The sequence below is a fragment of the Platalea leucorodia genome (genome assembly GCF_965183815.1).
Source record: "Platalea leucorodia genome assembly, chromosome: 19".
NCBI classification, from domain to species: Eukaryota; Metazoa; Chordata; class Aves; order Pelecaniformes; family Threskiornithidae; genus Platalea; species Platalea leucorodia.
The window spans coordinates 2,496,962-2,521,153 of record NC_138841.1 but is presented as its reverse complement, the minus strand read 5'-3'; the positions used below and the strand labels follow the sequence as shown (position 1 = coordinate 2,521,153).

The following is a 24,192-nucleotide window of genomic DNA, read 5'->3' as shown; positions in this document are numbered from 1 at the left end:
TGAGCCCGGCGGAGGGACGGCGGGATGGATGGAGGGATGGAGGGATGGCGGGATGGAGGGATGAAGGGATGGATGGCGGAATTGATGGCAGGATGGAGGGATGGACAGCGGGATGGAGGGACAGCGGGATGGAGGGATGGACGGCGGGATGGAGGGACGGAGGGATGGATGGTGGGACAGTGAGATGGAAGGCAGGATGGAGGGATGGAGGGATGGACGGCAGGATGGAAGGATGGACAGCGGGACAGTGGGACGGACGGCGGGATGGAGGGATGGCAGGATGCAGGGATGGACGGCGGGATGGAGGGATGGACGGCGGGATGGAGGGACAGCGGGATGGACGGCAGGATGGAGGGATGGACGGCGGGATGGATGGCGGCCATGTGGGCTCAGCGACACGTGACCCCCCCAGGCCACGCCTCCGCCCCGCGAAGGGGCGGGGCCTGCCGGCTGACCCGCCGCTGCGTGGGCAGGGGCCAGGCGTGACGCCACGCGCGCCCGGCCAATGGGGAGGCCGCACGGCGCGCTGGGCAGGGCCGTCGCCGGCGGGCGGTGATGTCAGGGCGGCGCGGGGCAGCCCGCAGCGGGGCCGGCGCGGCGCGGCGCGGCGGAGCGGAGCGGAGCGGAGCGCGGCGGGAGCGGGAGCGGGAGCGGGAGCGGGAGCGGGCGGCGCCGCGGTGCGCAGCGGTGAGGTGCCCGGCGCGCCGGGAGGGCGGGCGGCGGCACCGCGGGGCGCCGGGGCCGCAGCAGCCCCGTGCCGCGGGGAGGGGACGCGGCGGCCGGGGCAGCTCCGCTCTGCTCGGGGCAGCTCCGCTCTGCTCGGGGCAGCGCTTCCCCGGGGCCGCTGTCCCCGCCGGCGGCGGCGGGGCTGGGCCTCGGCTGGGTCCGATCTAGAGCGGGCGGCTTGCGGGGGCTGCGGCCGCCCGCTCCCCCCGCGCCGGGGGCTGCGGGGCTCTGCGGCAGCCGGAGACGGGGGCAGAGCCCCGGGCCGCGCTCCGTCTGCGGGCCTCCTCCGGCTCTGCGCTGGGCAGCACCGGCTGCCGCCGTTGTGACCGGTGGCTCCGCGCCGGCGCTTTGGCCTCCGGGCGGGGTGCCCCTGTCCTGCGGCCCGGGGGTCCCTCCCGGGTGCCGGCTTCGGCAGCATGGGGAGCAGGGAGCTGCTCTTGCCCCCGGGTCCCTGGCACAGCCCCCCCGACGGGTCGTGGAAGGGGACTCGAGGAGTCGGGGGACAGCACAGCCTTCCACGCACGCCGTCGAATGAATGAGCCGTTGTGCTGACCGCCGCGACACCCAACAGAATATCCGTTTTCCTCCCCTGTATTTCAGGTGAAAGGCGAGTTCTTGAAGAGTGACGTTAAATCCAAGGCTGTCCAAATGCCAGCTCCCACCCTACAGCCTGCTCAGCTCAGTGAGTAACCTTAACTGGGAACTTGCTGTTACTTTAAATAAGAGCTCTCGTTGCCTCGTGCTGTAAGGTGAGAAATTCTTCTGGAAGAGGAGGAGGACGACAGTGACACTTGGAGCTTGCTGGTATTGCTGGCCCTTCTGGCAGGGAGCACGAAACAGGCTGAAACAGCAAAAGCCCACAGGAGCCTTCAGACTCAAATTCTGCAGAGGGACAGTGCCACTGGAGGAAGTGACAAAGCCCTGGTAGTAAGAAGAGCTTTTCTGGATTGTATCATCTCTAAAAGCCAGTCCCTCTCGTATCTAGTCTCTGATTCCTCATCCCTTTAAGCATCTGTGTTATTCAGTGGTCTTCACTTCGTCTGTTTTTCTCTCTGCCTTGTGTGCCCCATCACATCGTGCTGCTGGAAGAAGACCTGGAGAAAGATGCACTAAAGTGTCATACATCAAAGAAGAAAGGCTTGGATCCTGTCTCGGTGGCTGCTGCACCACACAGTGCTGGAGAGGAGGAGAACTAGAGTGGATCTGCTGTAGTTCCCAGTTCCCGCAGCGTTCCCTGCTAGCTCAGTGGCTGGTGTCCTCCGTTCCTGGACTTTGCTTGATGGGGATCTCTGCTGCAGGAGCAGGCTCTGCACTCAAAGGCAGGCGAGCAGGGATAGGAGAGGTCGCCTCTAGATGCCGGAAAGGCCATTTGTATAAGCTCCTGGCAGAAGATCTCCTCTGGAACAGCTGCTGGCTGTAGGCCCACCAACCCAAAGGTCAGGATAGCCTCTCTGCAGCATGTCTTCCAAGCCGGAGCAGAAGGAGAGCCACCAGGCCAACGGGACTGTGCTGCCCATTGTGCCCGTGGACTGTCTCACCAGTCCGGACCGCGGGCAGCTGGTGGAGCCCTCAGATTTCCTGGGACCCAACGCTGATGGGGTAGAAGTGGTGGTGCTGGAGTCCCGTGCCAATGCTAAAGGGGTGCGAGAAGAAGATGCCCTGCTGGAAAATGGCAGCCAGAGCAATGAAAGTGATGACACCAGCACGGACCGAGGTCCTGAGCCAGCCTCGCCCCTCAAGGAGACCTCCTTTTCCATCGGGCTGCAAGTCCTCTTTCCGTTCCTCCTGGCAGGCTTTGGGACCGTTGCTGCTGGAATGGTGCTGGACGTTGTGCAGGTAGGACTGATACTTCCCTGGCATGGCACTGGGCTCTGAATTCTGTCTCTGTAGACCATGGCTTGATCACAAGCCAGGAGGGACTCGAATGCCAGGGCTCATTCAGCAGGTAGCAGCTGTGAGGGGAGGAGACCTCTTACCTTGCATGCCGGTTGGGGAAGGGGGAGCCGAGGAGACCTCGGTGATGCCTGGAGCAAGGGGAGGAGAGGCTGCGGGCACCCTGCGCTGCAGCTGCCCTGCTCCGGCTCCGAGGAGGAGGTTGCAGCTGGCACATGTGCAGCCAGAGCACCTGCCTGGGAACTGAGACCATTCTATGCATTATGGCTTGAAATAAAGCGCTTTCCTGAGGGTGGCTGTAGACATCCCAGCTCCGGTCACTAGTTCCACAGGTCCCGTGTCCCTTTTCCATCTTCGATGTTTGCTGCGCTGTTCCAGCACGCCAGGCTCGTGCTAGCCAGGTTAATCATTCGCCTGTCGCAGTGCGTGCGGGACACTCGCGTGGTGGCTTGCTCGGAAGGTTGAAGGCTGGCTGAGTGGCCCTTAACGCTGTTTTCTCGTGCTCTTGAAGCAGCCAGGGTCAACCGGGCTAACGGGGTGGTTCCTCCTGAGCGGTGTGTGGAGGTGATGCTTAGGAGAGGCCAGCCAGAGAGCTGGCTGCTACCTCCGGAAGAAAACTGAGGTGTTACCAGGCGTGATCTCTCGTTAGGTCCCTCGTGACAGGTGACACTGTGGGAGCGTGACAGCCCTGCAGCTTGCTTAGGTTTTATGTGGCAAATGTGACTTCATGGACCGTGGCTCCTGCGCCGGTCTCTCTAGCCCGAGTTTTCCAAGCGCGTGTCTCTGGCAGCAGATCAGCCGCTTAACCGCTTCTCCTTTGCTCTGAAAGACAGGCTGTGCAGAGTTGTCCTGATGCACAGCCCAAAACGGTGAGTAAGGCACAAAACTCAGTCATCCATGCAGTGTAGGTTTATGAAACTATTTGGATGGAGGAGGCAGCCATTTTGGAACTGTGGTCAACCAAAAATGCTCTGCTTGAAGCTCCTCTGTTTGTTTAAGTGGGGTAAACAAGCCCTTGCAGTGTTGGCATAGAAAGACTTGAATGTCGGTCACTTGTCTGTATTGCTGGCAGTTACGATCATCTCCACCCGAGCCGTGTGCCAGTACGGTAAGTCAGGCTGGTTTTGTATTTGTGGGGGGGTCAGGCAGACACCTCTCTTGCTTTCGTGCCCCTAACGGGTATTTCCCTGCAAGCCTTTGCACGCTAGTCATCCTTACCGTTTCTCTTGGTGCAACCCGTTGAGAGAGCTGTGAGGTGACTCAAAACAGGAAAGGCTAGCTGTGCTAAATTGATCTGGGAGAGATTTACCGGAATAATTTTCTTAAAAAGAAAGACATTTCAAGCATGTTTCCCTTTGCAAGGTCCCTGTAAACTCATGTGTGCCTCTTCTGGCAATTTCCCAGAGGCAGAGATTTGAACCCAGCCTAAAGGCCTTCCTGGAGAAGGAACAGCCGTTCTGGCCAGGGAGGAGCAGGGCAGGGGTGGGATACTGCAGCATACTGCTGTGTTCTCCTGCCTTTTTTTTTTTTTTTTTTATGGCCATTAGAAATAAAGCTTTATAATTCCTCTGTCGCACAGCAGCTCAGCATGTGGCTATGCAGCTTGTCCTGCCAACTCCTCTAACTCCCTTTAGCCTCGGGATTAAATGAGGCATCTAAATGCCATAGGGTGGAAAAGGGAAATGGGAAGCGTGTGGTCTCGGCTTGCTTCCCTGCAGAGTTTGGGGAGCTGATCTTGGTAACTGGCTTCCCAGACACTCCAAGCCTTGGATGAAAGGAGGGAGGCATGTGGAGTGGGTAGCTGGTGCACTGGGGCGGACTGGAGTCCCATTGCTTTGGATGCAGCCATGGTTTGCGATGGACGGAGGGCTCCATACACTCAATTTCCTCTGTTTTGGACAAACAGACTAATGAGCCAGCTGTAATTGGTCTCCCCGCTGTGAAAACAAGCAGCCCTGGCCTTTGGCCATGCTGTCCCATTAATGTGTCCCTATGAATTTGCCTCTCAGGAGGAGAATTTGCCTCTGCTCCCTTTGGGATGGGAGAGACCTTTGGGCCAGGTGACACGTGAGCATACCAGCTGCTTTTCTGCGTACAGTAGAGGACTATTGGCAAAGTCCCCTCTCCCAGCAGAGCCCCGATTGTTGTTTTCCAGACTTGTCCGCTCCCTGGAGATTCTTTGGACGGGATGGACGGTATTTCGTACGGAGGAGGGAGTCTGCTCATTTCCCCTGCTTGACCACCTCTGGTGTTAGCATCCCTCCGGGGTGGCTCTTAGCCGGGGCCGGTGGCCAGTGCCAGCCCTGGAGCTGTAGCTCTCCTGTTGAGGCCACTTGTTCCTTGGCGTTTTGGAGGGAGAGCGCTGGGAGAAGCGCAGCAGCCGCAGCAAGGCAGTCAAAGCTCCAACCTGCAGCACATCCCTCCCCCCTGAGCTGTCGTGAGTCACCATCCCGCTATAACCTGAGCGAAACCACGCTGGTACTCGTGACTCTTGTCAGCCTTAACTTCGCATGCGGTGGCTGGAAATGACAGAGGCTGAGAAGCAGCTGCTGCCCTGGAAATATCGGTGGTCTGCAGGTGCAAAGCTGCTGAAAGGCAGCACGCCTGCAGGACACTGCAGAGCACCACCTGGGGTGTGATGTTTCTTCCAGAACCTCTGGCAGGCCGGGGTCCGATCTCACCCCTCCAGTTGTGCACGGTGGCTCTGGTATCTGGGTGGATTTGTGTTCAAAAGGACCACAGGCTTCGTAGGAAATGGAGCTGAAAGAAGTTAAACCTAGATTGCTTACGGTCTCTGTGCTCCCCCTCCCCGGAGGGCAGGGAGGAGGCGCTGGAGATGGAGTGCCTCTCCCTGCAATTCCCTGGCACAGCTCTGCTGAAAGCCGGCCGGGAGCCCTCTCGCTCCCCAGCGCGGCGCGTTCGCCTTTGCATGGAGCAGACTGGACGATCTTGCGTGCCGTGTTAGCCTCCCTCCTCACCCCGAAAACAGCTTATTTCTGTGCTTCTCGGGGGGCTGTTACAGGGGGGGAAAGGGATTTTAACAGCTCGATGTCCTGAACTTAAATTCATATTTCCTCTTCTCTCTGGCTTTTTTGTGTTCCCCAAACAGTCTGGCTCTGGTTCTCCCCGTGGAGCCACATCGTGGGCACACATCTCTGCAGGGAGCTTTCTTCTCTGCAAGAGCCAGGGAGGCCTTCGAGATGTACTAAATGCCCACAGACCAGTGTTGTATAACATCTTATATTAAGAAAGTTGGCAGGAGCCCATGGGTCCCGCTCTTTGCAGTGAGCAAGCTGCTGATGTCTGCAGAAATCTCCTTGTTTTCCTTCCCCGAAGACGGCTTTTATTCCTTTCTCCAGAAACACCCCTGTCTTGCTCAGGGACCTGCTTTAGCAGGCTCCAGTTACAGTGGCTTCTGGCACCAGCTTGCAGTGCAGCCTCCTTTAAAGGTTAATTTACAAAGCCAGGGTTGGGACAAGGTGAGGGAGGGCTGCGAACTCGTGCTAGCTACTGCCTGATCCTGCCTCTGTGATCTCTGGAGGCAGAAAGAGCCAGGAAACTTTTGCACAGTGCTTCCAGCCTGCGGTCTGACTAATGACGATGTTCCTTTCATTAAGTGATTCTGGTGACACCCAGCTCGTCCTGCTGGGAAGTGGGAGCGTGTTGCTTGCTGATTGAATTGTAGATACTGCTAAGGGAAGTCATAGCGAAGGATTCACTGGTACAGCAAGCAGCAAAATAATCATAATGCCTGCCTAAAAATAGACTGAGGAGAGCTGAGCTCTCCTGTTCCTAGATGTGACCTTAAAGGAAGCACGGCCTGATGTGCCGCTGTGTCGGATGAAGTATTTCGGACTGATTCTCCCTCCTGCCCTGCTCAGCAGGCAGCACTGAACTCAAAGGTGCCCCTGCTCGAGAGTCGAGCAGAGCCGTACCCTTTCAGAGTGCCCCCGGCTGCCGTGGAAAGGTCTCCCAAGCCAGGAGCTCGGGTTAGCTGGGTGCGGGGTGGTTGGAGCAGGGGCTGCAGGGCCCACGGTGGTTTCTGTAGGTGCCGCTCAGCAGAGCGGCTGGGAGAGGGCTGTTCATTGCATCAGGAGAGTCTGGAAACCGGGCATCCTCAGGAGCCTTGGCCTCGAGCAGAGGGAGGGTTGTGGCTGCGCCTGAAATAGCCGAGCCGCTTTCATCTGTGCACCTGGGAGCTGGAGAGCATGGCTAGCTTGTCTTACCAAGCTCTCAGAAATGTTAAGGGGATTTTTATTGACTGGAAAACATTTTTTTTTCCCTTTGAGGAAAAATGGTCCCAGTTCATCCATCTCAAGCACTTACCTGCCTCCTGTGATCACAGTTTTCTCTCAAATGGTTTTTCAAGTGAGTGCAGCTTGAATGTGGTATTGCAAAGGACCTGGCAGGAAACTGGAATTCGTTGGCGCGGTGGTGAAGGCAAGCAGCACAAAGGATGGAAAAATAAACAAAAATAACTGAAGTCCTTCCCCAAAGGAAGGCATTAGTCATGCAGGTAGAGCGACTTGCGTTTGTTGCAAGGTGCTGGCCGATCGTCTTGTCCTAGGCAGAGCAATGACGCTGCGAGAGATGGAGCCCGTTGCAGGTAACATTTGCAGGAGGAAAGCAGAGGGCTGTGACCGTCACCACGTCCAGCGCAGCAGCCAGCTGTGGAGAGCGTGATTCCAGCTGTGCTCCGTGCCCTTTAAGGAGTATGGCAGTCCGGCAGTGTGGGAAGCGGAGTTATTTTGGACACAGGGCCTTCTCGCAAAACATTCGTGAAAATAAAGAATCGGGCAGTGAGATTTGTGTAGCTTACAGGGGTTTTTGTAAATGTGGCTGTGAGGTTTTTTTGGGGGTGGTTTTGTGTTTTCATGGAAGCCAGCTGCTCTCCTTTAAGACTGCTTACCCTGCAATTACTCTTCTTTTTTTCCTAAATAACCATGGCTGCCTATTCTGCCTTATGCCCAAGGGAGCCAACTTGACTGTAGAGCCAGCGTACTTAGTAAATACCTGAGTAATGTAGGTGCCAGGTGAGGGCACGCAGCTCCTCGGTGAGGTAGGGGGGAACCGAGACCACGGTGGGCTGCTTTTTGGAGCTGGCAGGATCAGGGAGCAGCAATGCCTTGCTCTAAAATGTATTTGTAAGACACACGTGTAGGGAATGGCTCTCAGCTGAGTGTGACAGAACTTCAGTACTCGATTCTGCCAAAACCTGCAAGTATTGGGCAAAGTCTCTTCATCTTTCCCTATTTCGGCCTCTGTATGCGTAAACATGTCGTCAGTGGTTAATCTTTGGGGGATTTTTAACTGAAAGTTGTAGGCTGAGATCTGGTTTTTAAGCTCAGCGGGAACATGTGGTCACTACTGCACGAATGTCAAAACCAGTAAAATCACTGCAAAATTCAAAGTGTGGGGCACCAGAAGGGGAACTGGGTTGTGTCTGCTCAGGGCCACACGCGGGCAGTGCCAGGTTGCAAAGGCAGGTGAGCAAGTGACGCTCAGTCCAAAGCAAAGGTTTCTAACGGCCATGATTATGTGTTGAATCGTCTTTTTTGTGTTTTAATCTTGCAGCACTGGGACGTCTTCAAATACGTGACTGAGGTGTTTATCTTAGTACCTGCATTACTGGGCCTGAAGGGGAACCTAGAGATGACTCTGGCATCTCGCCTGTCGACAGCTGTGAGTATCCGGGGAGCTGAGGGAGGGAGCGGGATACCCGGTTTGGGAAGAGGAGGGCAGGCATATGCGTGTCCGGTGGCTGGGCAGACGATCATCTCCCTGTGCATGGGCCTGTGAAGTCAGTGACCGCTGAAACCAGAGCCTGGAGTTTCGCGTGCTGAAAAGGTGTCTTCATCCCACTGGACTGATCAGATTTGAAGGCTTAATAGTCCTTAAGCTTTGCTGACAGTTCACGTCCTTGTCGTGGCTGCCTGCGGGCCTGGAGGCACGGCGCGCAAGCTGGCTTTGGCCGTTTAATGTCTGGAGTGCTCGGATCCAGTTTTCTTCGTGAGGAAGCTGGGTGCAGGCATGTCATCAAAGCAGGCTAAAACAAGCCAGGCTCAGGAGGGCTAGGAGATGAGAGAGCCTGGAGAGAATTGTACAGCAAAGGCTAAACCGGAGGGCACCTTGCGGTGGGAGCTAGCAGGTGGATTGACAGCCTCTTGAAGTTGATGGAGAGCACGGCTGGGCATTTCTCTTGCTAGAATTCAGTCTCATTCCTGTGAAACAGTGAGCTCCCTGTGAGAGATGGGGGCAGGCTCTGTTAGATTCTCAGAATACTGTGTTAGTCCAGCTGTAAATGAATTGCTTTGTGTTTAAATGTTTCTATAACACAGCAGTCTGTCTCTGTAGCTGAGCGGCGCTGGAGAGAGACTGCCATCCTCTCCTAACAGGGACAATAACACTCCTTCCTTCTGCAAAGCATCTTCTGCTTGAGCGTGACAGCAAGTGACTGCCTGCTGTTTCTGCGTTTCCCATGATGGGAGCACGTATAGCTTTGAATCTTACATCTGCAAGGTGTTAGCTGCCTGCTGCCAAGCTTTTAACTCTCCTGGCTCTGTGCTGTGAATTGCTGGAAGAGAGAGCCCTTGCAGCAAGCAGCCTGCTCTTGGCCTTGACAGTGCAGAGGAGCTGATGCATCTTGGCCCGAGAGAGCTGCTCAGAAAGTGCTCGCTGAGATGTAGGGATGGAGAACTGTCTGCCTGGGTGGCAGCAGCAAGCGTAGCTAGCAGAGAGCTGCTGATTAGCATGCTGCCTTCCTCTCAGCCTTCCCCTCACTGGGTGCTGCAGGAGAAAGCACAGGAGAGTGTTGGAAAGGTCTCTGAATATCTGCTCTCCTGGGTCCTCTCTTGTTCTTCCATCTTGAGCAATGGGGTGATGCCAGCTGTGACTCTTTGCTCCTCAGTAGCTTCTTGTTGGCCTCTGAGGCCCGAGGTTTCTGGTGCATTCCTGGATGGCAGCAGAGCCAACGTTTTGAGCTGCTCATCCAGCCTTTGTCACGGGCAGCCCCTCTTGTCCCTCGTGCAGTAGCTCCCTGTGTGTGCCCTAAGGGGTGCTGCTCTGCTCTACTGAACCAGTGGCACATGAGGAGCATATTCTGCAGAGTCTGAGGTCCCTGGGGAGCAGGAAGGCAAACAGCATTTCCCTGGACTAGTCCTTGGCTTGGCCTCTGCACCCCAGCCTGCCGATCCCTGACGACTGCGGGGACCACCTCCTTCTTGAATTCAGCCCTCGCTCTTCGTTCTCTGAAGGAGCGGGGCACCGAGCTGCCTGGGGGATGGCCGTGCCAGCATTACCTGGCAAAAGCTGGGCTGTGGCTGCTTCCCCTCGGTGCTGGTCTCCTCTCCCCAGGCACCGCTGGGGAGGACAAAGCTGCTGGGAGGCTTCGCGCTGCCCCTGGCCCAGCTGTGCTCTGGTGCCAGGGCTGGCAGGGACAGAGGCTGAGCGCTGCAGCTTGCGTCGCAGGCTGAGCTTTGTTTGCCCCTTCGTTCTGGGAAACAAATCCCTTTGTTTTATTCGCTCTCTATTGTTCGGATCATGTCAGGATCCTTGCTGTCCCAGACACAGGCCGTTCTCCCTCTTGGCCCTGGCCAGCTTGCACTTTCTGAGCATGGGCTTATTGGGGTGAGTGCTTGGCTCTCCTGGGACAAAGGCAGCACGGCGCTTCTCCATCCTCTTCCCTTATGGGACTGGCACGGAGCAATGTTGGGGCAGGCTTGGCAGAGAAGCGAGACTGTGCAGAAAGTCACAGGAATGCAAAACTTTCCCCTATCTGCTCTGGTGGCTGCAGCAGGGTCACAGGGAAACTGTGGCAGAGAGTCCAGCTCGCCTGCCTGTCTGTGCCAAGCGGCTGCTGCCCTCGCACCAGCTCGGTCTCCTGGTGCCTCCTCCTGCCCCTGAGCTGACGGCTGTGGGGTGGCATTAGCCTCGTGGGCCAACAGCCAGGCTCTCTCCTCTGCCTTCCTTTGCCCTGGCAGGGAAGGAGGCTGTGCTGCCTCTACACGAATCCCCTAGCCTTGCACGCTGCCTCCTTGTATCTGTGCATGGTGGGATAGGACGAGCTCTTGGGCTTTCCTTTTTTTTCCTTGCCCTCTTCTCCGCTCAGCGTGGGGGACCCACGTGCAGGCGTGCGGAGGGAGCTCCCCTCCGACCAGGGCTCCGCGCTGGGGGTCTCGCGCGCTCTCCGCAGGAAAGCAGCCTAGAGTGGTCTCTCAGACTGTGGGTTTCTAATTACTGCTGCATTAAGGCACCTCAGAAATTCCTTTCGCAATTAAGAAGCAAAACTGTCCCATTAGTTAAAGGATTAAAATCCTGTTGCCAGTGACTACAGCTAGATTATGTTAATCCCAACCTAATTGCCATGTGGCTGGAATTTTAAGGTCAGGCTTCATATGGAGCTCAAATTCCTGTGCTGGATGTGCTCAGTGCTACTCCAGTCAACTTTTTGTTCGTTTTCCCCCCATTCCTTCCTACTCTCCGCTAAACTGACCGGAACAATTCGCTCCAGAGACGGGCGCATCTCAGTGCTGGGTGAAAAGAGCCGGCAGTTCTCTCAAGCACATGCAGTAAGGAGAGCTGAAGGATTAGTTGATCACCGACTTCTTGGGTTTTTTTGCGGAGACCAGCAAGGAAACCTGAGAGGAAGAAATTGCTGCTCTATTGTTGGGCAGAAGTTTGAGTTTGACGCTGTCAGCCAGTAACTCCAACATGCATTTACCCCTTCAGATTGAGCCTCTCTCTTGTTTCCTCTTCATGTTCATCAGCTTCTAATACTACAAGATTGGATATAAGCTCATACCCTCTGCTTGTCCGTTCTTCCAGCTTTCCATAAAGACCTAGAAGGTGCTAGGGAAGAGCAGAACCCTTACGCTCTGCAACAACCAGCAACCTGCAGTGATTCTGCTGGGTTATTTTGGATCGTACGCCAGGGAATTAAAGCAACTTTGTCCCTTCTGGTTAGTCTGATTAGCATCTCCTGCAGTTGTAGCAGTGCCAGATGACCCGCGTGCCATGGCAGCTTCCCGCTACTCAGTAGGTCTCCACGTGGCATTAGCCTTGTTTACTCAGCTTTTAACTGAAACAGTGGTTCTTGCTGCCAGCTTCCTCTGCCCACGTGATGCTACTCTGGCCTTGGTCCGTATCGGAGCTGGGGCACACAGATAGCTGACCTGAGAGTCTGTGCACCCCTATTTCCCTCCTGGCTGGTTGACCCGAGGGGTAGCATGACCCAACTGGGCCTGGGCCAGGCTTGGCCTGATCACCAGTGGAGTGAATTCAAGGAGTAAATAAGCGGCAGCGCGTGACTCTGCATGGGGACAAAGTATATTTTGATGCTTTTGCAAGATTTTCATCAGATGTTCTATTGACGTCGATGCGCCTTTACACTCCCTTCAAAACGCCCTTCTGTAGTGGATCTGGCTCCATTCCTCCAGCCGGGAAGGAGAAGGTGCCGAAGCTGAAACTGGGAACAGCTTTGGTGTTCTGGAGTACAAAACCAGAGTAATTGTTGGAAGAGGCACTGTAGTTACCCGGGGTGTAAAGCCCAAGTGACTTCCACAGAACTGCATGTCACAGGCTGGGGTGTTAGCAGGGCTGCGCCCCAGCGGTACCCACACATGCGCACACATGGACACGCACACCTTTTCTACTGAATTGCTCTTCCCTAAGAGCTGAGGATTTGAGGTAGTTATTTTCTCCTGCCCCTGGCACAAACTTGCGTAGCTGGAAGGCAGGGATTTGACTGGTAGCAAATGCAAAATGCTGTCTGTCTTTAAGGATGTTGTGATCTCTTCTTGCAGGCTAATATTGGCCAAATGGATACACCCAAAGAGCTCTGGAGGATGATAACAGGGAACATGGCTCTGATACAGGTAAGGAAAGGTGAAAGGAGAAGAAAATGGGAGTATTGGTGGTTGGTGTAAGCCAACTGTGACAAGTGCCAGGTTTAAATGCCTGGGTTTTGGTATCGTCACCTTCTTGTCCCACAGTCATCTTACCGTAACGGTTTGCTCTATAGGTGAGGCTTGGCGTTTCCCTGCTGGATGCTAATCCACCTGAAATCCTGGGACCCTGGGTGGTGTTTCCCTCTTCCCTCATCCCAGGACTGTTTTGCTCTCTAGTACTCTTGGTGACTGTCTGGTTTGTATTTTCAGGTTCAGGCTACCGTGGTTGGCTTCCTGGCCTCAATCGCAGCAGTGATATTCGGATGGATCCCAGATGGGCACTTCAGCATTGACCATGCTGTCCTGCTTTGTGCCAGCAGTGTGGCTACTGCTTTCATTGCTTCCCTTGTTCTGGGTGAGAGGCAGACCCTGCACACCCTCCGTGCACCTCTTCCTAAAATGATGGGCTGTCCTTGGCCTCATCCTGTTTTCTTCCTCTTTTTGGCTGTAGGCATGATTATGATTGGGGTCATCATCGGATCCAGGAAGATGGGGATCAATCCTGATAACGTCGCCACGCCAATTGCTGCCAGCCTGGGGGATCTCATCACCCTGGCTCTGCTTTCAGGAATCAGCTGGGGCTTGTACAAAGAGCTGGGTGAGGAGCAACAAAAGGCCTTTGTCTCTCCCTGGTCCTTCCACGTGCTGCTGCATCTCCCTCGCAATTCACCCTCTTCCTTTGCCCTTCCTGTTCTCGGGGTATATAGGATGCCTGGCCTGGAAGCTACCTCAGTTAGTGAGACCTAGTCAGAACTGATAAGGGGAGGAAACGGACCTTCTTACTGCCTTGTAGCTGCAGACAGTCTTGGCAGTGATCTGCATACTTCCTTCTTACCAGGTAAAGTGGTAAGGGAGAGGTTGTCTCCTTCCAGGTGCCAGGGGCTTGATTGTGGCTAAAGCAGTGGGAGAAGGCAGCCTTGGATTTCATCTTTTGTGCTGTCAGCACCAGCTGGGGACCCTCGGTGCAGAGCTGCAGCCGGAGACTCCAGACTTCCTCCTCCCTCCCCTCCACCTTCCTCCCCTGGCGGCTGGGGTGCAGGGGATGTGACTCAGCCAGGTTCAGCCAAAGGCGAAGCAATGCTGGGAGGTCTCGCCCAGGAGTGGGAAGTGGGAAGGAGCAGTTAGAAATTGAAGAGATCTCGCTCGGATCTGTTGATAAAGCCCCCGTGAGCACACCAGGAGAAGGAAATGCCATGTCCTGCAGAGCTGAGGCTGGTCTGGTCTAGTTTGCCTGCCCTTACAGGAGTTTCTGACTCCAGGGGTGACAGCAGTCTGTAGGCAGGCTTGATGAGCTCAGCTGAAGTAGCACCCCGCCTCACTGCAGCGGGATGTGTCCTTGATCTGTTGCCTCTGCTTATTTCCCCCTCAGAGAGCAAAGCCTACGTGAATCCTTTGGTATGCGCCTTCTTCATAGCGCTGCTGCCCATCTGGATCATCATTGCCAAGAAGAACGCAGCAACTCGGGAGGTGCTGTACTCTGGCTGGGAGCCAGTCATTATCGCGATGGCTATTAGCAGGTAGGAGGGCATGGAAGAGTTCCTCTCCCCCAAGCACAGACCACGCACCCTTTCCCCCGGCCCTTTCAGCCTCTTAGCCCTTGGTGGGTTCTGGACCAAGAGGGAACCAAACCTCTTCTGCTTCCACAGTCCAGACTGCCAGGAAACTGGAGGTTATTTTGTGTTTTCGAGACAAAGACACGGGGTTCGAGGTCCCAAGGCACAGAAGTGATTAAGCACCTGACTGCTGGAATCCAGGGCCTTAGCAATGTCCCCGCTGCTGCACAGGGGGACTCTGGCACGGCCACGGAGTAAACACAGAGCCCATTTAGCAGTCTTCTGCACAAGAGCCCTCTCTGCCCTCCGAAGGGCAGGGCTGCTTTTGATTATTGTGTTGCAGTAAACTGTGCATTAGGGGATTTAGCCTTTGATGTGTTTTGGCCGCAAGGAGAAAAGATCCTGCTAAAGCTGTCTTCTGTTATCAAATGTTGAGGCTTAAAATCAGTGCAACAACCGCAACCATAGGTGCATGTCAGTGGGCGTATATATCTCCCTTCGGCGCACACGCTGCGGCAGAGAGAACCCGCGGTGCTTTGTGTGAGTATTTCCTACTGAGCTTTCAGCACTGACCTCTTCAATCTTCCCTCTGCAGCGTTGGGGGTTTAATTTTGGACAGAACGGTCTCAGATCCAAATTTTGCTGGGATGGCTGTCTTCACACCGGTTATTAATGGTGAGTTCCTTTCCACTCTGGAATCGCAGCTCTTGGAGACTGTTGGCAAACAGCAGAATTGTCCTGTGTGCATTATTTGAGGCAGATTAAGGAGACTAATCCTCTTTGATTGCCAGGCGAGCCATGGTGGTTAGACCCAAGCTTCACAGCAGCGTGGCTCCCTCTGGTGCCAGCCTTTCACCAGAGGGTGACTGGCCTGGGAGGCTGTTGCCTAAAAGGCACGTCTGCCAGGGGCCCAACAAAAATTACCTTCATTTCTTGATTCCTCCTGGCTGGTGGAAGACCCCCGTCTTCCAAGATATGCGCCTTGTGGCACCTGGTGACATAAAGATTTGGATTTGCAACTCAGAATCAGGAATTCTAATTGCTTCTGGTATAAAGCTTTGACCTCCTTTCTGCCTAATGAACCAGGGAAACTCCTTTTTTATTACTTCTTGCAATAAATGGAGTTAATTCTGAGCCAGTGCAGCTTGTGCTAGTTTCAGTATGCCTCATGCACAAAATAATAAGTTTTAAACTTCCGGTGGCTGTTTTGGTGGCTGACTCGTCACTTTTTTGTTTCACATGTTTCTTCCAATCAAAGCTGCAGTAATAGAATTGCATCTATTTTACTAAGGGGCCTAAGGGGAAACCGTAGAACAGTGCGCTTTGTCTCAGCTCTTTACATCCTGCAAAAGTGGAATTCGGGTCAAAAATAGACTGTCCTACATTATTCCAGCACCTGGCAATTCCAGATCTGCTGGCTGTTGAAAATAGCTCTTTCTCTTTAAAGCGTTCGAGACAGCATCTTACCGCTCTCTCCTCATCTGCAGGTGTGGGTGGCAACCTGGTGGCAGTGCAGGCTAGTCGCATCTCCACTTACCTGCACATGAGTGGGATGCCTGGAGAGAGCTCCGAAACGGCCCCTCGCAAGTGCCCCAGCCCTTGCAGCACTTTCTTCAGCTCAGGTAACCAAGTCAGGTGATGAAATATATTGACTTCTGCCAGCAGCAGTTGCTGCAGTTGACTGGCTAAACGCGTCTGTGGCAGCGGCTGGAGCACTGTCACTGGAAATGGTGGCTGAAGGATGCTCGCAGGCAGCTGGCAGCTCCCGGACGGGGTTGTCTGCTGGCCTGCCCTGCCCTCTAGAGACGCTCAGACCCTTAGCAAAGCCGCTGCGCCGGAGGACGTAGCCCGGCTGGATGAGGACAACGTGGTGCGGAAGCCCCATGCCCTGACTTTCTAATCCTGTAAATCCTCCACCCTCTAAATCTTTTCCAGATGTGTCCAGGATACTGAAACTTGCCTTGAGGCTGCTCGAGTGTTGCAGCTCTGCTGGGCTTATGGAGCTGCAGCTACAGGAAGCTTCTCGCTTACGAAGGCTTCCTAACAGCTCTGTTACTTGTGGCCGTTGTGTGGCAGAGCACCGCCCGAGCTTGCATTCCAGCACAGAGTGTGGGCAGAGGTTATTGCTCTCCAGACTTCCTAGAGAGGCTTGGTAGCCTGCAGCCTGGGTCCTGGCCTTCTGGGCCACGGCTGTCCCTGAAGAGCAAGGCGGGGCGAGAGGGCTCCAGCGTGGTGGTGATCTGTTAGAAAACTGATCACCAGACACGGTGCAGATAGAGCTCCGAGGAAATTCAATGTTTGTGGTAAATTCTTGACAGCTCTGTACTGAGCACTGCCAGAGGTGGGACATGAGTCCTTCTGGCAGCTGAGGTCTGAGAACAGCTTTTGCTCCGGGGACAGAATTAAGTTCTCCTGCTGTGCTTGGTGCAGAGTCCTTGGGCATCCTGACAGTGGGGTCATCATTCAGGGCGCTGCCTCCCAGCCTCAATCTGCAGTGTGGGGATGAGGGTCCAGCGTGCCGGTCCCTGCTTCCCATTCGCCCGTAGTTGTGCTGCCTTGTCCCCTGGAGCCTAGGGAGGCTGCAGAGTTGCTGTGTGTTCAAGCCTATCTTAAGCCTGAACTCCGTCTTTGTTTCCTTGCAGATGTGAATTCTCGCTCTGCTCGTGTGCTCTTTCTTCTGGTGGTACCTGGACACTTGGTTTTCCTTTACACCATCAGCTCCATGCAAGGTGGACACACTACGCTCACCCTGATTTTCATAGTCTTCTACATGACAGCTGCGCTTCTCCAGGTAAGCTGGAGCCCGCCCAGGGGCTGTAACCCCCCAGGCTGGAATGAGGGGACGCGGCCATGTCATCTGCAGCGGGGACCTGTTCAGCCAGTTAAGTCGTAGACGCGCTGCTGCAGGCGCTGCGATGCACTCTGTCCCTAGGTAAGAGATTTACGTGCTGGGGAGAGGTATGCCAAGTAGATTGTATTTGTCAAACGAGCCGGTATCAAACTGAATAAATCCTTCTTTGTTGATACCTATACACACAATTTTTCCTTCCTACCATTCTTGGCAAGTTTTGAATCTGTCTTTTGTCTCTTTTAACTCCTTCTGACAGCAGAAGTGTTTACCTCCTGTGTGTTGATCTGTCCTATAAGGTGCTTTAGCAATTTTAAAACTGCTGGTGAAGAAAACAGGATGTGGAATTTGCAGGGACCCCGTGCCTTGTGTGGCTTGTCCTGCCCTTTCCCTGCCTCCCCCGCAGGGTAGAGACCTGCCCGCTCTGCGGCGCGGGGCTCCCAGTCTCCTCGCAGGCGCTGTCTGAGGCCGTAACGATGGCTGATCTGAGGGACGTACACAGAGCGGGGGGTTCGTGCCGCAGAAGTCCAGCGGCCGCTTGCAGGAGTCTGGCTGCCTGCGTGGGAGAGCAGGGAGAGATGCTCTGGTTAGGGAGTTTCCTACGAAGCCCGGCTACGCTCCCCCCCGCTCCCCCCCTCCGCCTGTGGAAGCTGTGCCTGGTTTCGGTGTCCCCTAAAATCAACAACCGAGGCCAGGGTGAGGAAATGAGTCAGAGCATCCATCAGAGGCAAGAGCGGAGCGCTGTCATCCAGGAGGCTAAATTTAGGTTGTGAGCTCCTGCTGGGTGCTCGGGCGCTTGGAGGGGGCTTCTGCTCGCAGCCGCTCTGCAGAGCCGCTGCTGCGAGCAGCCCGCAGGCTTGGGAGCACCGGAGCGGGCGCTGGCAGCTGAGGGACCACCCTGTGCTGGCTGCTGCGGTCCTGAGCTCCGCTGTGTCCTGAGCGAGACCCTCCCAGCCCCGGAGACACCAGAGGCATTAGCGACACTTCAAATCCTTGTCCCACACCTAAGGCTTGAGAGGATCCAATGCGGATTTCTTCTGTCTTTGGGTATTGATACGAGCCTCTCGCTGCATTGAAGCAGACGGGGGAGAACATCGCGCTCTGGTAGTTTCAGCTGCCGGGCAGTTGCTCTTTTATTTCTGGAAGCCAGACGTTGCTGTGCCTGCCCGAGCATCCTGTGTGCTTCCGACTCCCCTCTTTGCCCCGTATCTCTTCAAGCTTGTTCTGGTTAGATCTGAAAGCTGAGAGGCAAAATTTAGACTTTTTGGTGTTTGGGCGCCAGCGTTCTCCCTTCTGAGCCTAAATTTGATGGTGACATGTGAAGCTAAGGGAGGACCGGGCGGAAGCTGTTAAGGACGCAGGGGATTCGGATGCCCAGGGGCCCACTGCAACTCTCCGAGTTCCTCTTTGTGCTGCAGCTGCCGCCTTGGGGCTGCAGCCTGCATGAAATGCCCGGACTGCGGAGCAAGGTGGTTCCGACCTGCCGCCAGCTCCGTCCCTTGGGTTGAGGTCGGGCCTCTCTGAGCCTGGCCCGTCCAGCTGGCGTTGCCCCAGCTGATGCCCCAGGAAGGCTGGGATTGCAGAGGTCGGGGTTCGTGGCTGATGTGGCTCTTTTCTTCCTGCCTCCCAGGTTCTCATTCTTCTGTACATTGCTGACTGGATGGTGCACTGGATGTGGGGCAGGGACCTCGATCCTGACAACTTCTCCATCCCGTACTTGACGGCGCTGGGGGACTTGATTGGAACAGGTCTCCTCGCTCTCAGCTTTCACATCCTCTGGCTCATCGGTGACCGGGACTCCGATGTGGGAGACTAGCTCTCCCTGCTGCCCCCTCTCACAGCTCTCCTCCTCCTTTCATTTTGTTGTTGTTGTTTCTTTTCCTCCACCCTTGCTCTCCTTTGCTTCCTCCCCCCGCCCTGTCTCTCTTGAGACTTCATCTTTGATACTGGATTCTCATTATTTTCAATGGGAATTTTATGTGGTTTATATTTCAAGCCAAGTTTGTACAGAAAATAAATCTAGTTTTAGGAAGGACAAAAAAAGTGTAACGAGACAATCACCAAGTGCAATTTCATAGTAGTTATGTCTGAACCAAGGTTACAGTGAAGATACTGATCAGTCAGATCACGCAGGGAGCCCACCCTGTCCCAGTCACCAGAGGTGAAGGGCTGCTTTTTTCGCTTCATAAGCGTTTTAAATACTGGAGGTAAGGTTCAGATTTATTTTACTGAACAGGCACCTTCTAGCAAAGTACAACCTCACGGATGAGGGCATGGGGCGTCTTCTGTCTTCTCTGCCCTGTCGCCCTCCTCCCTTGCGTTCGCTCTCTGAACCCCCCTCCTGTGCCTGGCATCCAAAGCGCGCGAGGAAGGGTCCTCCCTGCCGAAACACCCATTCCTGTGCGCCCACAAGGAAAGGGAGTGATCTCGGGTTTGAGGACTGCAGAGCCCTGAAACCTGGCTGCAAGCGGGCTGGTCTCTGCAGACAGATTTAGGCTCCCTTTTGCCAGCCATCCGGCAGCATCTCACGCTGCAGGCTGCTCGTTCTGCCTCTCATCGTGAGCGAGTTCAGCTCCTGCCGCGCGCAGAGGGATGCGCTCCGCGGTGAGCTCTCCCCATCCGCCCTGCTGCCCGCCCGCGCTCTGCCGGAGGATCCGCTGGAGCCAGCGCGGATGCTGCGCGCCAGCCTCCCCGTGCTGCTGTGGGCACAGCGCTATTTTCATGGCAGCCCGCTCGGTTCAGTTGACTTTTCTTTCCTGGAGAGGTGGATGGAAAAATAGATCCTATTTTGTGTGTTAAGATCTTCTTTTCAGTTGCTGAGTGCTGCTGACGGGCCCATTGCAGCTGAGAAGCAGCCGCCCAATATCTCTCCCAGTTGAGCCTGAGGCATTTCAGACTTGTGAGCGTTGGGCTCTTGGTGTCTCCCAGAGAAGGACACCCATGTCCAGCTGCTGGATTTCTCTGTATGTGTAGGCACCAGCCAGAAAACAGGTCAGCGGGCGCAGGCAGATTTCTGGAGCCCTGGTTCTTAGTGCAGCTCCCTACGGGCCTGTAGCAAAGGAACCCGCTTGCCCTCGAGCAGGCGCGTAAAATCTGGCATCAGGGTTACAGCCCAGCTTGCAAGCACTGGCTGAGCCCTGCGAGTGCAGGGTGCTCTGCTCTGTTCCTTTCCCCTCTGCTTTTTGTGCTGCTCAGCTTGGGGATGGCCGAGGCGCTTCTCTTCCGCTGCTGGGGCGTGTTGGAAGGACTCTCGTGCGGTCTGCAGCGGCGTAACGAGAGAAAACCTGTTCTGGCTGTGTGACTAAGGCGTTTGTAAATGATCTTCCTGAACGCTGGCGGCACTCGACGCTTTTTAGTTTTTGCATTTGGATATAAATCAGTTCAGTAAACTGCGTGCAGTTTGATGTAAGCAGGTCTTATCGACTTGGAAACTTCAGCCAGTTACGCCAAGTTTAAATGATGTGCCCAAGCAGACAGCGCTATTAAACAGGCTCTAACGCATGGGTATAAATTGAACGCACGAGTGTGCATGGGGGAAAGCTCTTCGCATCTGCCACGGACGGGGAAAATACAGTATGCCCCCCGGCGCCTGATTTCGGTGCCGTACCGCCCAAAGCTCGGGGAGCTGCCAGTATCTTCCCAGACGCTGGGGGAATGCCTACAGCATTCGGCGTAGTAGCGCCTTGCGTCCCGATCCTGAAACAACAGCAAAGCTCTCATTTTAGTTAGCGGTGCGGCCCCGGGGCGCTGCAGCTCTGCCCCTGCCCTGGACACGGCCTGTCCTCCTTACCTGCAGCTCCAGACCATCGCCTGAAAGCTGCTGGATTTGTGGTTGTCTGCTTTTCCTCTTGCTTTGAGCGTGTTCCTTGCAGCAGAACACAGCCATCCTTGACTGCCCTAATTTCCTCCTTTAGGTTAACTTCTGTATTTCTCACACAAACCAATGCTTGTCTTCTCCTTTTGGCTTTCTGATGGTGTGATGTGGTGCTGGGAATGCTGATCTTCATCTGAAATAAGGCCAGGTTGGATGATCTGTTTGTTACGCTGGGCAATGCCAGAAGTAGCTGAGCTCTACAAAGCCCTGCCTAAGTGCAGTCAGTTTTGCTTTTTAGGTAAGGAGCGATTCGTTAGGAACAGCTCCTGCCTCCCCCCAGAAGAGAGCTGAATGCACCCGTTGTGGTCCCCGTCAAGACCAAGGTTGCTCTGGGATCGGGCGATGTCCCGGCCCCGAGGTCCGGCTGCAGGGCTGGTCCTTCCTCTGGAGGCGAGGGCGTTGGAAAGGAAGGTCGGGATTAGTGAGCGGGAGGCCAGTTCTGGAAAGCCCCGGGAGCAGCTGCGTCCCCACCAAACGGCCGTCGGGCTCTTGCCCGCTCAGGACCTCTCTGAGGTTGCAGAAGAATCCTTTCCCGCTCCGGTGGGTGCGTGCTGTTCTCCTTCCGCTGCCGAAGCTGTTCCTAGCGCGCAGGAGGCGGCGGTGGGATCCCTGCCCTCTCGGGCTGCTCCCTCCCAGACCCGCAGAAGAGCAGGCGATGTATTTTTGAGACGGCTTCCCCCTTTCTACCTTGCTCATCTCGCCTCAGGCTCGCTTTCCCCTTCCCCATCTTTGCAACGTGTCCGTAGTGGCAGGCGCTCTGAACCTCGTACGCTCCACCCTGGTGCCGTGGCTGCTCCCAGGTCTCCTTTGGCCAAAGCTCTGTTCAAAAAAACCAAACCAAACCCAACAACCCAGCCCTCGCGCCCTGCTGTACCGGAGCCTCAGCCCGGGGGCTTCTGCAGTGTTCTCTGCTGCTCACCTGATTGCTCTGCCTCATGTTGAGGAAGAGATACGAGACTTCCTTCCATTAACACTTAAGCTTTTATATATATATATATAAAAATATATATATATATATATAAAAAACTTCCCCAGTCTTTTAGGTGTCACATCACTGTTTAGTTCCCCAAGAAAAGATTCCCCAGAGGAAGACTCTACCGTTCGTGGTCTCCTGTAAAACGAAGGGACCCGGAGGTGTTGGAGAGCTGTCCTGCTGCTGGGATGGGGGTGTCCGTGCATTTACGGCAGGTCTGAGGTGTGGGGCACAGGTCAGGGAAGAATCTCCTTTAAAACTGAAGAATATTGATGGTCAAAACCTTTTCCCACCAGTTGCACTCGAATGCATGCCTACTATACAGCTGACTGCAAATGAAAAGTACTGGTTTACTCTTTTTATTAAAGGAAAAAGACTGTCTTAATTATTTATAGTTCCTATAACTGAATTGACAGATGTCAACTTAACTGATAAATTATATTTGGTTAAATAAAGATGACATTTATTTATGTGGACTGTGGTGCCTTCATACGCCTCTCTACTCGGTTAAAGGTCTCTCTTTCACATTTTGCAGCTTATTTTAGCTTCCACCGAAACTCTTCTGATACGCAGTGGAATGAGAGTTAAGAAAATCAAATAAATGGCCGTGCGCAAAGCAAACTGTGATTAATGCAGGTGACGGAGCAGCCGGCGGGCTGCGGCCGCGCGTCGGCTGGGCCAGGCAGCGGCGCGGGGGCTTGCTCGCAGCCCTTGCTGCGTGCAGAAGCCCTGCCCGCGCTTACGCGCGGCCTCTCTGCCTGCGACTGTTGATTAAGGTATGCGGGACAAAAGGGTTCTGCGTGTTTTGGGGGCCTGCTAAGCCCCCAAATGTGCAGGAATTAGTGTCCGCTGGAGGACTCCCATCCTCCCCAGCTTGGGATTTGCCGCTGCGGACCCTTTCCCTGCAGGGCTGCGCCTCCCGGCCGCTCGCCCGAACAAGGATCTTGTTGGAGAGCCCTAAGGCAAAGCCCCAGCCGGGCCAGGGACTGGGAGCCACCCAGACCTCGCTGGCTCCAACTTCCCCGCTGGCCCGGGGCCACGCTGCCCCAAGGTGCCCGTCATTCCCACACCCACTAAATATCAGGGTGCTTAGGCGCAGGGCAGGTCATTCGGTGTCTCGGTTGTGTTTTCCTTTCCTGGCTGGGGGAAGGAGCGATGGGGGAAGGCACTGAACACCTACGACGAAGAGAAACGTTTTGGCATTAGCTTAAGACCTTGAAGGAATCCGAGGATGGTGTAGCGTTGCTTTAAAGAAATATATACGTGTGTGTGCATGTTGTGGATTCTTTTTATTTGTCTTCTGGTTGCAAAGGGGCAGGACCCAGGGGTGCAGGGGTGCATGGGGCAGGGCCTGGGGGGGCAGGGGCCAGGGGGGTAGAGGGGCAGGGGTGCAGAGGGGCAGGGGGCAGGGCCCGTGGATGCAGGGGTGCATGGAGCAGGGCCTGGGGGTGCAGGGATGCAGGGGGCTGGGTCTGTGGATGCAGGGGTGCATGGGGCAGGGGCCAGGGGGGTAGAGGGGCAGGGGTGCAGAGGGGCAGGGAGCTGGGTCCGTGGATGCAGGGGTGCATGGAGCAGGGCCTGGGGGTGCAGGGATGCAGGAGTGCATGGGGCAGGGTCTGGGGGTGCAGGGGGCAGGGGCCAGGGGTGCAGAGGGGCAGGGGGCTCGGTCCGTGGATGCAGGGGTGCCTGGGGCAGCATTCGGCAGCGCATGGAGCAGGGCCTGGGGGGGCAGGGGGCTGGGTCTGTGGATGCAGGGGTGCAGGAGTGCATGGGGCTGGGGCTGGGGGTGCATGGGGCAGGGCCTGGGGCTGCAGGGATGCAGGGGGCTGGGTCTGTGGATGCAGGGGTGCATGGGGCAGGGGCCAGGGGGGTAGAGGGGCAGGGGTGCAGAGGGGCAGGGAGCTGGGTCCGTGGATGCAGGGGTGCATGGAGCAGGGCCTGGGGGTGCAGGGATGCAGGAGTGCATGGGGCAGGGTCTGGGGGTGCAGGGGGCAGGGGCCAGGGGTGCAGAGGGGCAGGGGGCTCGGTCCGTGGATGCAGGGGTGCCTGGGGCAGCATTCGGCAGCGCATGGAGCAGGGCCTGGGGGGGCAGGGGGCTGGGTCTGTGGATGCAGGGGTGCAGGAGTGCATGGGGCTGGGGCTGGGGGTGCATGGGGCAGGGCCTGGGGCTGCAGGGATGCAGGGGGCTGGGTCTGTGGATGCAGGGGTGCATGGGGCAGGGCCTGGGGGTGCAGGGATGCAGGGGGCTGGGTCCGTGGATGCAGGGGTGCATGGAGCAGGGCCTGGGGGTGCAGGGATGCAGGAGGCTGGGTCCGTGGATGCAGGGGTGCAGGAGTGCATGAGGCAGGGCCCGGGGATGCAGGGGGCTGGGTCCCAGGGTG

The 24,192-nt window shown here is 55.8% G+C and overlaps 1 protein-coding gene across 1 annotated transcript; it reads left to right on the top strand.

Moving 5' to 3' along the window:
- Positions 1-1,497: 1,497 nt before the first annotated feature.
- SLC41A1 (solute carrier family 41 member 1) lies at positions 1,498-22,287 on the top strand. Its single transcript, XM_082329910.1, has 10 exons — positions 1,498-2,562; positions 8,194-8,301; positions 12,420-12,491; positions 12,774-12,918; positions 13,015-13,161; positions 13,933-14,080; positions 14,712-14,791; positions 15,604-15,738; positions 16,759-16,907; positions 18,595-22,287. The coding sequence occupies exons 1-10, from the start codon at positions 2,185-2,187 to the stop codon at positions 18,778-18,780; spliced, it is 1,548 nt and encodes a 515-aa protein (XP_082186036.1). The 5' UTR covers positions 1,498-2,184; the 3' UTR covers positions 18,781-22,287.
- The last annotated feature ends 1,905 nt before the right edge of the window (positions 22,288-24,192 follow it).